This window comes from Aulonocara stuartgranti (assembly GCF_965226115.1).
Source record: "Aulonocara stuartgranti genome assembly, chromosome: 6".
NCBI lineage: Eukaryota > Metazoa > Chordata > Actinopteri > Cichliformes > Cichlidae > Aulonocara > Aulonocara stuartgranti.
In genome coordinates, this window is record NC_138944.1 from 17967433 (window position 1) to 17980704 (window position 13272).

Below are 13272 nucleotides of genomic sequence, written 5' to 3' on the forward strand. Positions count from 1 at the left end.
ATAAGAGCTAAGCCTTCCATCTGACGTCAATCCAGGGGCAACCAGAGCGAGGCGCTGCACACAAATGATTGAACTTTGAATTCAGGTGTTCCAATCACTTCCTTGTCCATAGGTGTATAAAATGAAGCACCTAGGCATGCAGACCGCTTCTACAAACATTTGTGAAAAATGGGTCGCTCTCAGCAGCTCTGAATTCTAGCGTGGTATCGTGACAGGATGCCATCTGTGCAACAAGTCCAGTCGTGAAATCTCCTCACTACTAAGTATTCCACAGTCAGCTGTTAGTGGTATTATAACAAAGTAAGAGTGATTGGGAACGACAGCAACTCAGCCACAAAGTGGTAGGTACATGTAAAACCACAGAGCGGGGTCAGCGGATGCTGAGGCGCATAGTAAGCAGAGGTCTGGGTAGAAGAGTTGAGGCTATTATAGCTGCAAAGGGTGAGCGAATTGTAGAGGAGGGATAGTGGATGCATTGGACAAAGGATGTTGAATAAGGAGCTGACAGGTAAGAGGAAAAGAGGAAGACCACAGAGAAAATTCACGGATGTGATGAAGAAGGACATGCGGACGGTTGGTGTGACAAAAGAGGATGATCGGGGTAGGGTGAGATGGAGGCAGATTATCTGCTGTGGCGACCACTAAAGGGAGCAACAGGAGATGCACACAGGGAAGATAAATCTTCCTCTTTCACAGTCGCATGCAACCATTTATGCCACTATCTATGCTGCACTCAGTGCAGCCTCTGATGTGAACAACTCTAAGCATGTTCATGATATTTAACCTGGGTCATAGGTCCCTTCACATATTTAGTCTCCAGTGTGCAGACACGGTCCACACCCCATTTTTACTATCCATCCACTCGTTACTTAACGAGCTGTGTTGGGGTGAGAGGCAGGGAACACCCTGGGCAGGTTGCAAATGTATTGCAAGGCTAACACAGAGAGACAGACGACCATTCACACCTATGCTGAATTCAGTTTCACTAATTAATGTAATGCGCAGGTCTTTGGACTGTGGGAGGAAATTGGAGTACATAAAGAAAACCCACACAAGACAGTCCTGTCCTGTCTTGTGTGCTGGCTCACCTCTCCACCTTTACTGGATTTGAGGAATTTATAGTTAACCAGAAGCAAGCAGCATTAGCACATTAGCACTACACAATGCTCATCAGCAGGGTTATATAGTCAGAATGCAACAACTATGCTTATCAGCCAAAAAATTTTGTGATGACATAACAGTGTTTCAGGTTTTCTTAAACTTCGGATTAAGAACCTATGAACGACTGCATAAAAACAATGTGGTTTTATTTCCCTGTTTTACACATCCACTGCTCAAGCTGAGCCTATTAGTGTTATTAAAAACCAGTCATGTACATGAAGCCCTTTTCGAAAATTTTATAAAAAGACAATTTGAAATATTAAAATGTCTGTTAGAAAAAGCCTCAATTTTTGTCAGTTTAATTATCTTCTACTAATTATCCATATCCATTAATTCTATTAATTATCATATAATCATCCATCAGTGGTGAAAGTGATGGCCACAGACGAGAAACGCAAAAGCTTCTTTCATCAGCGTCTGTCTAGAATAAAAAAAACGTTTGAAAAATGATTCATCTGCTATTGTTATCATTGTAAGCGGCCTGTTTAATGGGTGCAAATGGAGAGCTTGCAACAATAACTTCAGACAGTAGGGCTTAGTGAACAGTCGACTATGATGGCAGTGTATATAGTGTCTTCAGTTCATTAGAAATAATTGTTTGGTTTTATCAGTGTGAGTCTCAGATGTAATTGCTTTCAGGGATCAGTCCTTTATATTTGTCCAACCTGCAGACATTCTCAACAAATCAGACACCTTAAATTAGACATTGGAATTCATGTCACACACACACACACACACACACACGCATGCACACACACACACACACACACACACACACTTGTGATTTATAGAAAAAGAGACACAAAAACAGAGCTTGAAAATTAGGTGACAAGCCGCTTTCGCAGGCTGTCGGTCAAGCGGCGTGTGATGCAAAATGACAGGCAGGATAGCAGGCGGGCAGAGAGGCAGGCTGCCTCGGTAATGGCACACACACACACACCTGCAGCCCACAGGACACTTCACACCAATGTGAAATGAACTAATGGAGCTGCAGGACATTATGTAAAATAAACGACAGAGAGGAAAAAGACAGGGCAAGGTCAAAGGATTCAAGAGAAAGAGAGAGGGAGAAAAAGGAGACACTAATGCCATGCGAATAAAGGACAGAAATTAAATTGGGGGTGATTAGGATAAGAAAGAGAAAGTAGAATGAGATGATGATTAGCTGTAATCTAAGTAGCAGAGAATGAAATAAGTAGTGCCCTCACAATCCGTCTGAATGGCCGGTTTGGTCTCGCGAGTGATTAGACCATTCTGAGCCCTCTTAGAAAGTAGGAATCAGGAGAAAGGCGATACCAAGACAAAGAGGGACTTTAAGGAGAAGGGGGATACTGTGTGAGTAAGTAAGTGAGAGGACGTGATAAAGAAAGATAGGGAATGACTAAGTAGCTTCGATGTACATGAGAGGTGGCGGCTGCACAAAAAAAGAGTTAAAGAGAGGAAATGTTTAAAGGTGAGCGAAGCAAAGTGGGTCCGTTTTGCCAGAGCGCCACTTCAGCCAGTTATCTGTTTTTGGTATCTGACCTCGCAGAGGGGTTTGGCCTTATTTGGCAGCCCCATTTAAAGTGGGATGTGTTCTTGTGGTTGTGTTTTTTCTGCACACCTTTTAACTAGATTAGTAGATTGGTTCTTACTCCTATAGACTGAAAGTGCTCATGTAAGACCGTCGAAAACAGGGATGCAAAGTCATTTTACCTGCTGGGCCACATACAACCCACTGTAAGGTGAAGTGGGCCAGACCAACACAAACATTACAGATAAGGTTCTGGTCGATCGTTGCTCAGACTGTCCTGTTATTATATATTTAGAGTATAGTTTTTCATTAATTCTTAGTAAATGTCCTTATGCCTTTGGTGTAGTGTGGGTGGCAATGGGCGGAGAGGGTCTTTATTATTAGAAAAAGCTCTAACGCTTATAATAAAATACAGTTAAAACTTCAAAATTTATTCACTCAGTCACATTTTCTAAAGCTGTGAAGTGGGCCAGATTGGAATATTTGCCAGGCCCATTTTGGCCCCTGGGCCTTATGTTGGACACCTGTAATCTAAAGCATTTTCAGCTTAAGCCCTTAAAAGTTTGAACCTTTTTTTTTCAATTTTTTCCTGAATTTTTTTGTTTTGTTCATTCCCTGATTCTCTATCCTCTGATAAAATAAAACAAATAAAATATGAATTTGCAAATATCAGTTTAGATTTGTGTATTATTTGCTACATCTGGCATTTATTTATTTTGCAGTTTATTGCTTAAAAATATATTCTGCAATTTATTGTAATTTTTTCAGGAAGAAAAACATCACGTCAAGTCAAGTCTCAAAAACTCAGAGAAAAAAATCATGTATCAAATGTAATACACTTGGTATTACCAAAAAATAAATACATAAATAAATAACCAAAGTTGTGTATAGTTGGAGGAGACATAGGTGTAATCGTGAGTCTTAGTTACGTCGGTCTCTAACTGTGGGGCGGCAGACGAAATATAAACAACTAATAAAAAGTGTGAGGTGTGTTTGATCAGTCATATAATATTCTGTGTTGTATTTTACACATTTCCGCCTTTTAATTATGCTTACATGCTCCTCTGTGTTTAGTTTTGCTGATTAATTTAATATGCCGCCAACCTGCCGGGGCCTGCAGATGAAAATTAGCACGTGTGGCTAAATGTGGTATATTTACATGATGAATTGAAGTGCTAATGTTAACTAATATGCAGGGTCAAACATAGACATAGTTCACAGATGGATGGATCCAGGAAACACACATTAAACCTGTACGAAATTATCATTATTATTATTTATTTAAAAAGGAGGCTCTCATTCTTTTTATTTATTTTTTATGTTTCATATTTAATTAATAGAGATAATTGTACAGTTATGATTGAAGGTCAAAAACCTGTTTTGAAACCTCTTTAGGGCCACGATTAAAACTCCAGCATGTTAGCTATTTATACGTTTGTTGGCATAAAGAAGTACATTCTGAGAATCGAACATCTTATAAAACAGCTACAGCATTTTTGAAGTGCAGTATTTAAATATTTCTTCAGGTTATTAAATTACACAGATTTTCAGAAAGCACTTGAATGAATCAACTGCTGTTGGAGTCCGTAATTAAAATTTTTGTGTGCCAAAGGTGCTCTGTTGTATTGAGATCTGGTGACTGTGGAGGTCATTTGAGTGCAGAGAACACGCACAAGAAGCCAGTTTAATGTGACTTGAGTTTTGGCACATGATGCATTATCCTGCTGGAAGCAGTCATCAGTACACTGTGCTAATAAAGGGACATGATCAGCAACAATACTCGGGTATTCTGTGGTGTTTAAACGCAGTCAGTTGGTATTCCACGCACCATTACACCAGCAGCTATCACGGTTCTGGGTCATTTTGACCCAGCATTTTCTGTTTCAGTTTATTCTGGTTTAGGGTTTTGTTCTTAGGTTTTGTGTTTTGCGCCCTCGTGTTTAGTGTAGGTTTAGTTCAGTGTCAAGTCTGCGTCTTTGGGAATTGTTTCCTGTTTTACTTTGAAGGCCCATGTCTTATGTCAGTGTTCTAGTTTTGCTTCCTCTGTCTCGTTAGGTCTAATTTCTCCCAGCTGTGTTCCCACCTGTTCCTTGTTCCCTCATGTGTATTTATTGTGTGTCCTCCAGCGCTCAGCGTCGCGTCGTACCCTCAGAATCGCCTGTGTGTTCTTGTCTTAGCATTCTCAGTTTGGTTTATGTTTTGTTTTGTGCCAGCAATAAAGCTGAGGTTCTTTGAGTTTGCCATTCAGTCTCCAAGAGTCCTGCATTTGGATCCTCACCTCCGCCTGCCCGCACACAGAGCCCTGACAGCAGCAGCCTGAACTATTGATACAAGGCACTCTTACATGTTGTTTACACCAAATTCGGACCCTTCCATCCGAATGTCGCAGCAGAAATCAAGACTCACCAGACCAGGCAATGATTTTCCAGCCTTCTATTGTGCCATTTTTATTGAACTGATCTGGTTAAATATCTCACTAAACAGTATATGGTTTGTGGGAGGAGAGTTCTCCCACATTTGTGCTCGCAACTGTCTCAGAAATCTTGGAAATACCAAATCCCACAAAATGATCAAAACATCCAGCCCTCAGTGCTTCACTGCAGCGCTGTTCTTTTTACTCTTTACTCAGAGAGAAAGACTTTAAGAGCGGTTCTTCAATATGAAATATCATTTTTAAAAAAGCTTTGAGCAGCGAGCTTTGTAGTTTTGGGGATTTTTGGAAGATACTGCTAATACAAGAGGAAACAGTGCACTCGCATTGTCAGCTACACTCCAAGAGCACATTTATTTAGGGCACGGTCTACGGCATCCATGCTCTCTGTAATGACACCTCAAGTCACGCATTTCAATAGTTTGTTTTTTAAACAGCCTCTAAGAACAGAAGGCACGGCAGAACGAGCTGTTTCAAATTTGACTACCCGGGCAACACGTGTTAGTAGGATGACATCATCCTTCGTTTTGGTTCACGCGAACCGTCGCGTCGCCGATAATAAAAAATTACATTACATTATTATAAAGAGTATCGCCAGCCTCATCTGTTTAAAGTGAGGACGTGTGTGAAAGAAGAGGGTAGTATAATGTCAGGTAAACCACATGTTGCACTCATCCACACAAATTTAAAACTCAGCAGGTTGAAGCTGCAGTCATCAAACAATGATGGATTTTGATGGAAGTGTGAGGTTAGAGATGAATAGTGCATTAGCCGCCGGTCATGCCTGAAAATACCTTCATTACCGAGTTGAGTGTATGAACTGTCAAAGCAGGGAATACGCCAGGCTTCAGCCTGCTCACACACACAAATGTAAACACTCGACTTTTCTACTCATTTCCAGCGTTGCCAGCCCCTCCAACGTCACTTGACACTGCAATGTTGTTAGCATATAATCGCAGTGAAAGGTAGGTAGTACATCCTTTCTCCCCCTCTGGGTAAGAAAGTGGTGGAATAGGGAAGACTGGCTTTGATGTGGAGTGGAGGTCGTGCACGTAACCCGAGCGCTGCTCTGCTTCCTGCATGACTAACATGTGCATATGCAGGTTTATATAATTAGTCCGTGCATGGGTAAGATGTTCCACAGGGGGCAAATAGAAGAAAGCACAAAATACTGAATCTTCTACTTTAAAATCGAAGATCGTGTGAAGCGAAGCAAATGAGCGCTAACTGATTAAAAGTTTTCTTTTCTTGGTGCTGCTGTGAATTATGGCCCAACATTTCACATCGGTTTTTGCCACAGTTTATCTAAAATGACAAATAAGTAAACAAGACAAGACGGAATTAAAAAGCAATGTAAATTTTTTTAATCAATCCAAGTCACAGGAGACTTTTGTCTACAGTTATGCCTGTAACATCTTTTTTTGCCTTATGTTGGACCAACAAACCCCAATAAAGCTGAAAAAAAGAATAAATAAGAACATGGATGTAAGCTGGTTTTAAATATGTACTTTTAGCTCAAGCCTCCTTCCAGACTGCACCTGGCAACCAGTCATTCGTGGACGGTAATTTTGAAGACTTTTAATTTATTGCCATGGCCATCTTTGTTTAGTAACCAAATGGATCACATTTTAATCAGAAGTAGAGATGGGCAGTTATCTGCTAACAGTACCAGCTGCTAGCCTTTGCTGGTAGATCATTTTAAGTTGGATTCCAGTGAAATTTGGTACACAAGTTCGTGTTTATCATTTGGTCATCCTGATCACTGTCACATCCCAACTCTCACCTGCTCAACGTGTTGCTCTCTGGCAGGTGTTACAGGTTCCTGAAAGCAAGACAAACAGACCCAGCTTCTTCTCAAGTGTCATGACCTCTCCCCCTCAACACCACTACCACCTCATCTTCCATTTCTCCTTTACCTCCTTCCTGCAATAATTTCGCTCTTGTGCAATATCACAGCCAATAGAGCAATATCTTAGATCATCAGAATCCTTTGTGTAATAGTGTCTATTGTCGGTTAAGTCATTGTGAAATTGCAAAATTCTTGAAACTCACTTGTTGTTATCACATTACATGGTTACCATACCTTGCGTAGATGGGAATTGATAAGAATTTAGCAATTTCGATTCCATTATCAATATCACTTATTGATTTGATTCTCTTATCGATTCTCCTTGTGTTCTCACTGGCTCTGCTTTGTGTAACCACTATCATTAAGTAGCATATCAAAGATATTACATTCCTGCAAATTAATTCTTGCTGTGTGGTCAAATGTCTGTGCATGTTGGGGGTATTTCTCTGATTTTTTTTGGAGGCTGCAGCCTGACTGCTCATCAGTTTGTTGCCTGTTCAAGTTCAATGTCTGGCTGCTGGGCTGGGGTCAGGGTAGCATTAGCAGGCTGTCTGGCTAACTTAGCATTAACATGCTATCTGTGCAGATGATTGCAAGGAGTGAAGTTGTGTTTACAAAATAGTGTACTTATTTCTGTCCTGGATGCAGTTTGCGCTTTACCATCACAATATCATTCTTTTGTGCAATAAAAATGAAAGCAATGTCCATATCCATGCTGAAGACTACACCACTGTTTTCCTAATCCTGCACTTGAACTGAAATCAGCTAATTGTAGTACAAGTGCAACCAATAAGCAGGATCATTAGGCCAGCAAACTAATGGTTCCAAGGAATTAGCATTCTGGGAACTGGTTCTCAATTCCCATCCCTACTATATAATATAATATATAGTACATTTTAAATAGTTAAATGCAAATGACTGCATGTTTGTTCTTTATTTTTCTTTTTGCTTCTGAAGGTGTAGCCTCTCTGCAGTTTTGTTATATGTTGCATAATAGCAACAAAAGACTTCTAAGTCTAATTCTAATCTCCTTGTAGCACCATTATCATGCTTTCATTTGCATAAAATTTTCTTTTATGCTCAAATACTCAAGATTTCCATTTAAAGGTGGACTCAAATACAGACCAAACCACAGAGTAAAACAAAAAGCGAGCTTTATTAAAACCTGATAATTAAAGTCCACAGAAGCAACAAAAGGTAAACAAGTCCAGAAGGGAGAAAGAAAAGCCCCAAATAACAGACAACACACACATTTAGACATGAAGCCTGGAAACGCTGAAAACTGACACAAGGGAACCGGGAAGTACAACAGACGATCCAGCAAAGACAAAGAAGCAGACGGGAATATTTATACACAGAGGGCTGATTAGGGAATCAGAAACAGAAGGGCAACGAGATGCTAGTGAAAACAATCAGGAGGCAAAACTTCCAACATGAGAACAGAAAGCTAAACTGAAACTCAAACACAAATGTGTTCAATAAAAATTGAAAGCAGAAATCAAAGATTTAAAAAAAGGAACCGTGCCAAATATCTGCAAACCTAAAGAGATTTCCATCAGCTGCACTGCATCTTGTGATTGCCTTAACGGTTATTAGTTAAAGCTGGCATGCTAACAGGTTAAACTGAGATGAGGGCATGGTCAGCTTTTATAATAACAATAAGAAATTCTATTTTTTTGGCACCTTTAAAACACTAAGGTTCACCTAATACAACATCAGAATAGCAAGAATAATAGGAGAGATTAAAACCTTGGAATAATATGTGAGTGTAAAACATGTCAAACACTATGGTTATAGTTGACCCGCTGATGTGAACAGATGAGTTTTCAGCTGTGATTTGAACTGTGTAATAGAGTCTAGTTGACGGAGGTGAAGTGGAGGTGAGTTCCAGTGCAGCTAAAGGCTCTGGCACCCGTGGTGTTAAGTCTGAAGCGAGAGGGGCTCAGGAGTGGAGCTTAGGCTGAGCAGAGAAAGGGTGTGAAAGGATGATGGAGGTCTGAGAGTTATGGAGGGGGGTGCCATGAAAGTGAGGAGCAGGATGTGTTAGGGAAAAGTGAGTGAATGAAGCTGGATCATCATAAATGTAATATTTTTATTTTCGATTTAAATATGAAAAGAAAGAAAGAAGCTAGTTTTGTGAGTTATAGAAGGTTAAGAAATGATGAAGCAATTAATAGGTTTAGACAAGATCTCATGGAAACGGACTGGAAGGAGGTTTATGTTAATGAGGTCAACATTGCATACGGAGTATTTCTAAATATATATTTGGCCTTGTATGATAAACATTGTCCATTGATATCATTTAAGCATAAGAAAAAGAATATAAATAGGAAACCTTGGATAACTAAGGGTCTTGCAAATGCGTGTAAAAAGAAAAATAATTTATATAGGGAGTATATAATATATAGAACTAAAAATGCGGAAATGAAATATAAACTATATAAAAATAAGTTGGTATTAATATTGAGGAAAGCTAAGAAAGATTACTATAATAAAGTTTTTCAGGAAAACAAAAATAATATTAAGGGCATTTGGAATATTTTTAAAGAGGTATTGGGTAATAAGAACACACCCAAAGTTCGGCCTAATTATTTTATTAATAATAATCAAGTTGTTAAAGATAAGACCGAAGTAGCAAACGAATTCAATTCTTTTTTTGTAAATGTTGGACCTACTTTAGCAAATCTAATCAGGAAAAATGATGATCCAGGAGATGAGGAAGCCTGGATAGGTGATAATAGAATGGTTAATTCCATATTCTTAGCCGATACTACCATAAAAGAAATAGTAGCAACCGTAAAAAATTGTAAAAATAAAAAATCTACTGATTGTGATGGTATAGACATGGTCATAATTAAAAAGACAATAGATTGTATAAGTACTCCTCTTTGTTATATTTTTAATCTTTCGCTACAGTCAGGAGTATTCCCTGACAGAATGAAAGTGGCAAAAGTAATACCATTATATAAATCAGGAGATAAGCATAGTTTTAACAATTATAGGCCAGTGTCTCTTTTATCACAGTTTTCAAAATTGCTAGAAAAACTCTTTGCACAAAGACTTGATAGTTTTATTGAAAAATATCAACTAATACATGAAAACCAATTTGGATTTCGTAAAAATAGGTCAACGGCATTAGCGTTGTTGACTTTTATTGAAGATATTTCATCTGCAACACATAATAATAAATACACAGTGGGAGTATTTGTTGATTTAAAAAAAGCTTTTGATACGATACAACATTCTATTTTGATTTCTAAATTGTATAACTATGGAGTGAGAGGAGTAGCATTGAATTGGTTAATGAGTTATTTAGAGAATAGGTTGCAATATGTTTATTATTTTGGCAATACTTCTGAAAGATTGAAGATTGTATGTGGTGTTCCTCAAGGTTCTATTTTGGGACCTAAACTCTTTAATTTATATATTAATGATATTTGTGACGTATCTAAAAGGTTAAATTCGATTTTATTTGCAGATGACACAAATTTTTATTGCTCTGGAGAGAATTTGAAAGACTTGGTTGAAATTATGACTTCTGAGATGTTAAGAATAAAAAAATGGTTTGATGTAAATAAATTATCTTTGAATCTGACAAAAACGAAATATATGATATTTGGCAATCGTGTAAAGGAGGATAAAGTCATTATGTTTATAGAGGAAGAATTGATTGAAAGAGTTACTGAATTTCGTTTTTTGGGTGTAATAGTGGATGAGAATTTGACATGGAAATCTCATATTGAACATATTAGAAAGAAAATGGTCAAAAGTATTTATATTTTGGGTAGTATAAGAGATTTATTAAATTATAAAACAATGCGTATTTTATATTTTTCTTTGTTTTTTTCATATATCAACTATTGTGTTGAAGTTTGGGGGAATACATATGAGAATACCATAAAACCTTTAAACCTATTACAGAAGAAAGTTATACGAATAATTCATAATGTTAAATATAGAGAACATACAAATAAATTATTTATAGAATCAAAATTATTAAAATTAGGAGATTTAGTGAAATTACGGACATTATTAATTATGTTTAAGGCTAAAAATAATATTTTGCCTTTTAAGTTACAAAGAGTATTTTTGATGTGTTCAAGGGGAGAAGAGAATAGAAGGAAATTTTATTTTAAACATCAGTTAGCCAGGACTACACAAAGATTAATGAGCACAACGGTTAGGGGTATAAGACTGTGGAATTCACTTCATTATAATTTAAAGAATTGTATAAATTTACAATGTTTTAAAAAGTGTTATATGTTTAAAACGATAGCTCAGTATGAAGAATGCGAATGAATGTGATGTTGGTTTGGGATTCGACCGGAGAGAAATGTCAATATTAGTTTGTTCCTGATTTTTGGTGCCCACCGGTGATATAAGTTCGATGGTAGATAGGGGGCAGGGTTTAATAAGAATATTTTCTTCTTCCTGCTCCTTTTCACACATGGTTGTTGTGTTTTGTTGACAGAAGATGTGGTTGTTTTGTTTGATTTGTAGTACCAAGTGTGAAATAAATAAAAATGAAATGAAATGAAATGAAAATGATTGGGTGAGTTCTGAACCATTTGAAGTTGATTAAGAAGTTCTGAGGGGGATAATCCAAACAAGAGGTGGCCAGGTCGCGACCCAGAACTTGTGAGGTGTTGAGAAAGAAAAAGGGCGTAGACTAGAAATGTTGCGTAGTTGGAAGAAAGCTGAATGTGAGACATTATTAATGTTGGCGGTAAAGGAGGGAGAATGGCTCCAAGATTTCCGAAATAAGCAAAAGTGTGGACTTGAAAACATGTATAGAAACAATATTGACTTTATTTTGAAAGTGAGTCTAAGCATCAGTGTCTTACACGCATGTTTTAAAGAACTTCTGGTAGTTCTTTATACAGCTTAAGGTGAGATCTCTATTCTAGTCGCCCTTTAACAGAAGGCCTCATTGTGGACAGACTAAAAAAGGCTGCTGACACGATGCTGTTCTCATTACAGCAGCTCTGTCACGTCTCCTCGGAGGGAGGACGTTTGTAAATAATCCATCGTAACTTCTTTCTCCTGATAAGTTGTTTGGTGGTTTTACATGACTGACCTTCCCTTAACCGCTTCGTGACTCCTGGAGCAAAAAAAGAGCTTTCTTTTTTTTTCCCTTGCAGAGAAATGTTTTGACTCCTGCTGCAAAGTTGCTACCCTGCAATAAATATCATTGAACCAGGTGGCCATCTTAATTGTGCACTCAGTAGCATAGTAAATGTGATGAGGCTCTCTGATTATGAATGTCACCTTGTCTGTGTTAGAATATTCATAAATATCTTTAAGATATCAAAAGGGTTTGCATCACATGCGCTCTGTGACTGAGCCACAGAGTATTGGTGCATATTCTGTGGTGCAGTCAGACAGCATTAAAGGAGGATGGTAAACTCTGAGCTACAGACAAGACTATATTTGTTTCTCTGGCTTGCAGGAGCTGGATACGCTCCATAATCATCTGTGCCCTACCTTCCAGTTCTCTCTCATGCTGTATGACTCATGACCTTATTTGCTGATTGGCTCTGTGTATCTCGTTTCCAGGACGACCACTCCATGTTTTTCCAGTTTGGTCCAGCCATCGAGCAGCAGGCCTCCGTCATGTTGAACATTATGGAGGAGTATGACTGGTACATCTTTTCCATAGTCACCACGTATTACCCTGGTTACCAGGACTTTGTCAACAAGGTAAATAAATACAAAAAACAGACGCTTTCAATTATACTGCATCATGAATTTGTTACTATGTAGCCAATGTGTTAGACAGACTGTACCATGACCTAAAAAATGAGTCTTTGTCAGATATTTGCTTTAATAATGCACCAAAAGGCACCGACAACGTGCAGTAAAAAAGATGGACGTAGCTACCATTAAGTGACATCACTCATTGGTTTTGACTTGTGCATTTTGAAGCTTCAGCAATTTGTCTTGTTGGTTTTATTTAGTCACACCTTTATGAAGGTGTGGATTGCCAAGTTATTGCCTCACAGCAATGAGGTCCCAAGTTCGACTCCACCACCTTTCTGTGTTGGGTTTGCATCGACAAGAACACCCAGCCTCGTCCTGTGGCAGCTGGGATAGGCTCCAGCCCCCCCCCCCCCCCCCCCCCCCCCCATGGTCCTGATAAGGATAAGCAAAAGAGAATGGAAGGAGGCTGCCTTATAGACTGTGTAAAAGAAGGACAAAGATTCTTGGTTGCAAAAATGGAGCCAATGCAAAAGTGCCTTGAGCTGATGTTGTGATGGGCAAGAAGGCAATTTCACAGTCAGACCCACCCCTGCCCATCACAGCTGTTTTTTTTTTTGT

At 38.5% G+C, this 13272-nt stretch overlaps 1 protein-coding gene across 3 annotated transcripts in view; it reads left to right on the forward strand.

The window, feature by feature from the left end:
- Positions 1-13272, forward strand: part of grin2bb (glutamate receptor, ionotropic, N-methyl D-aspartate 2B-b) — a 147937-nt gene that overhangs the window by 55564 nt on the left and 79101 nt on the right. For all 3 annotated transcript variants that reach the window (XM_082536749.1, XM_082536751.1, XM_082536750.1), the window contains exon 3: positions 12511-12654. In XM_082536749.1, coding sequence (XP_082392875.1) covers positions 12511-12654 — 144 coding nt within the window. The remainder of the gene's footprint in view (positions 1-12510; positions 12655-13272) is intronic.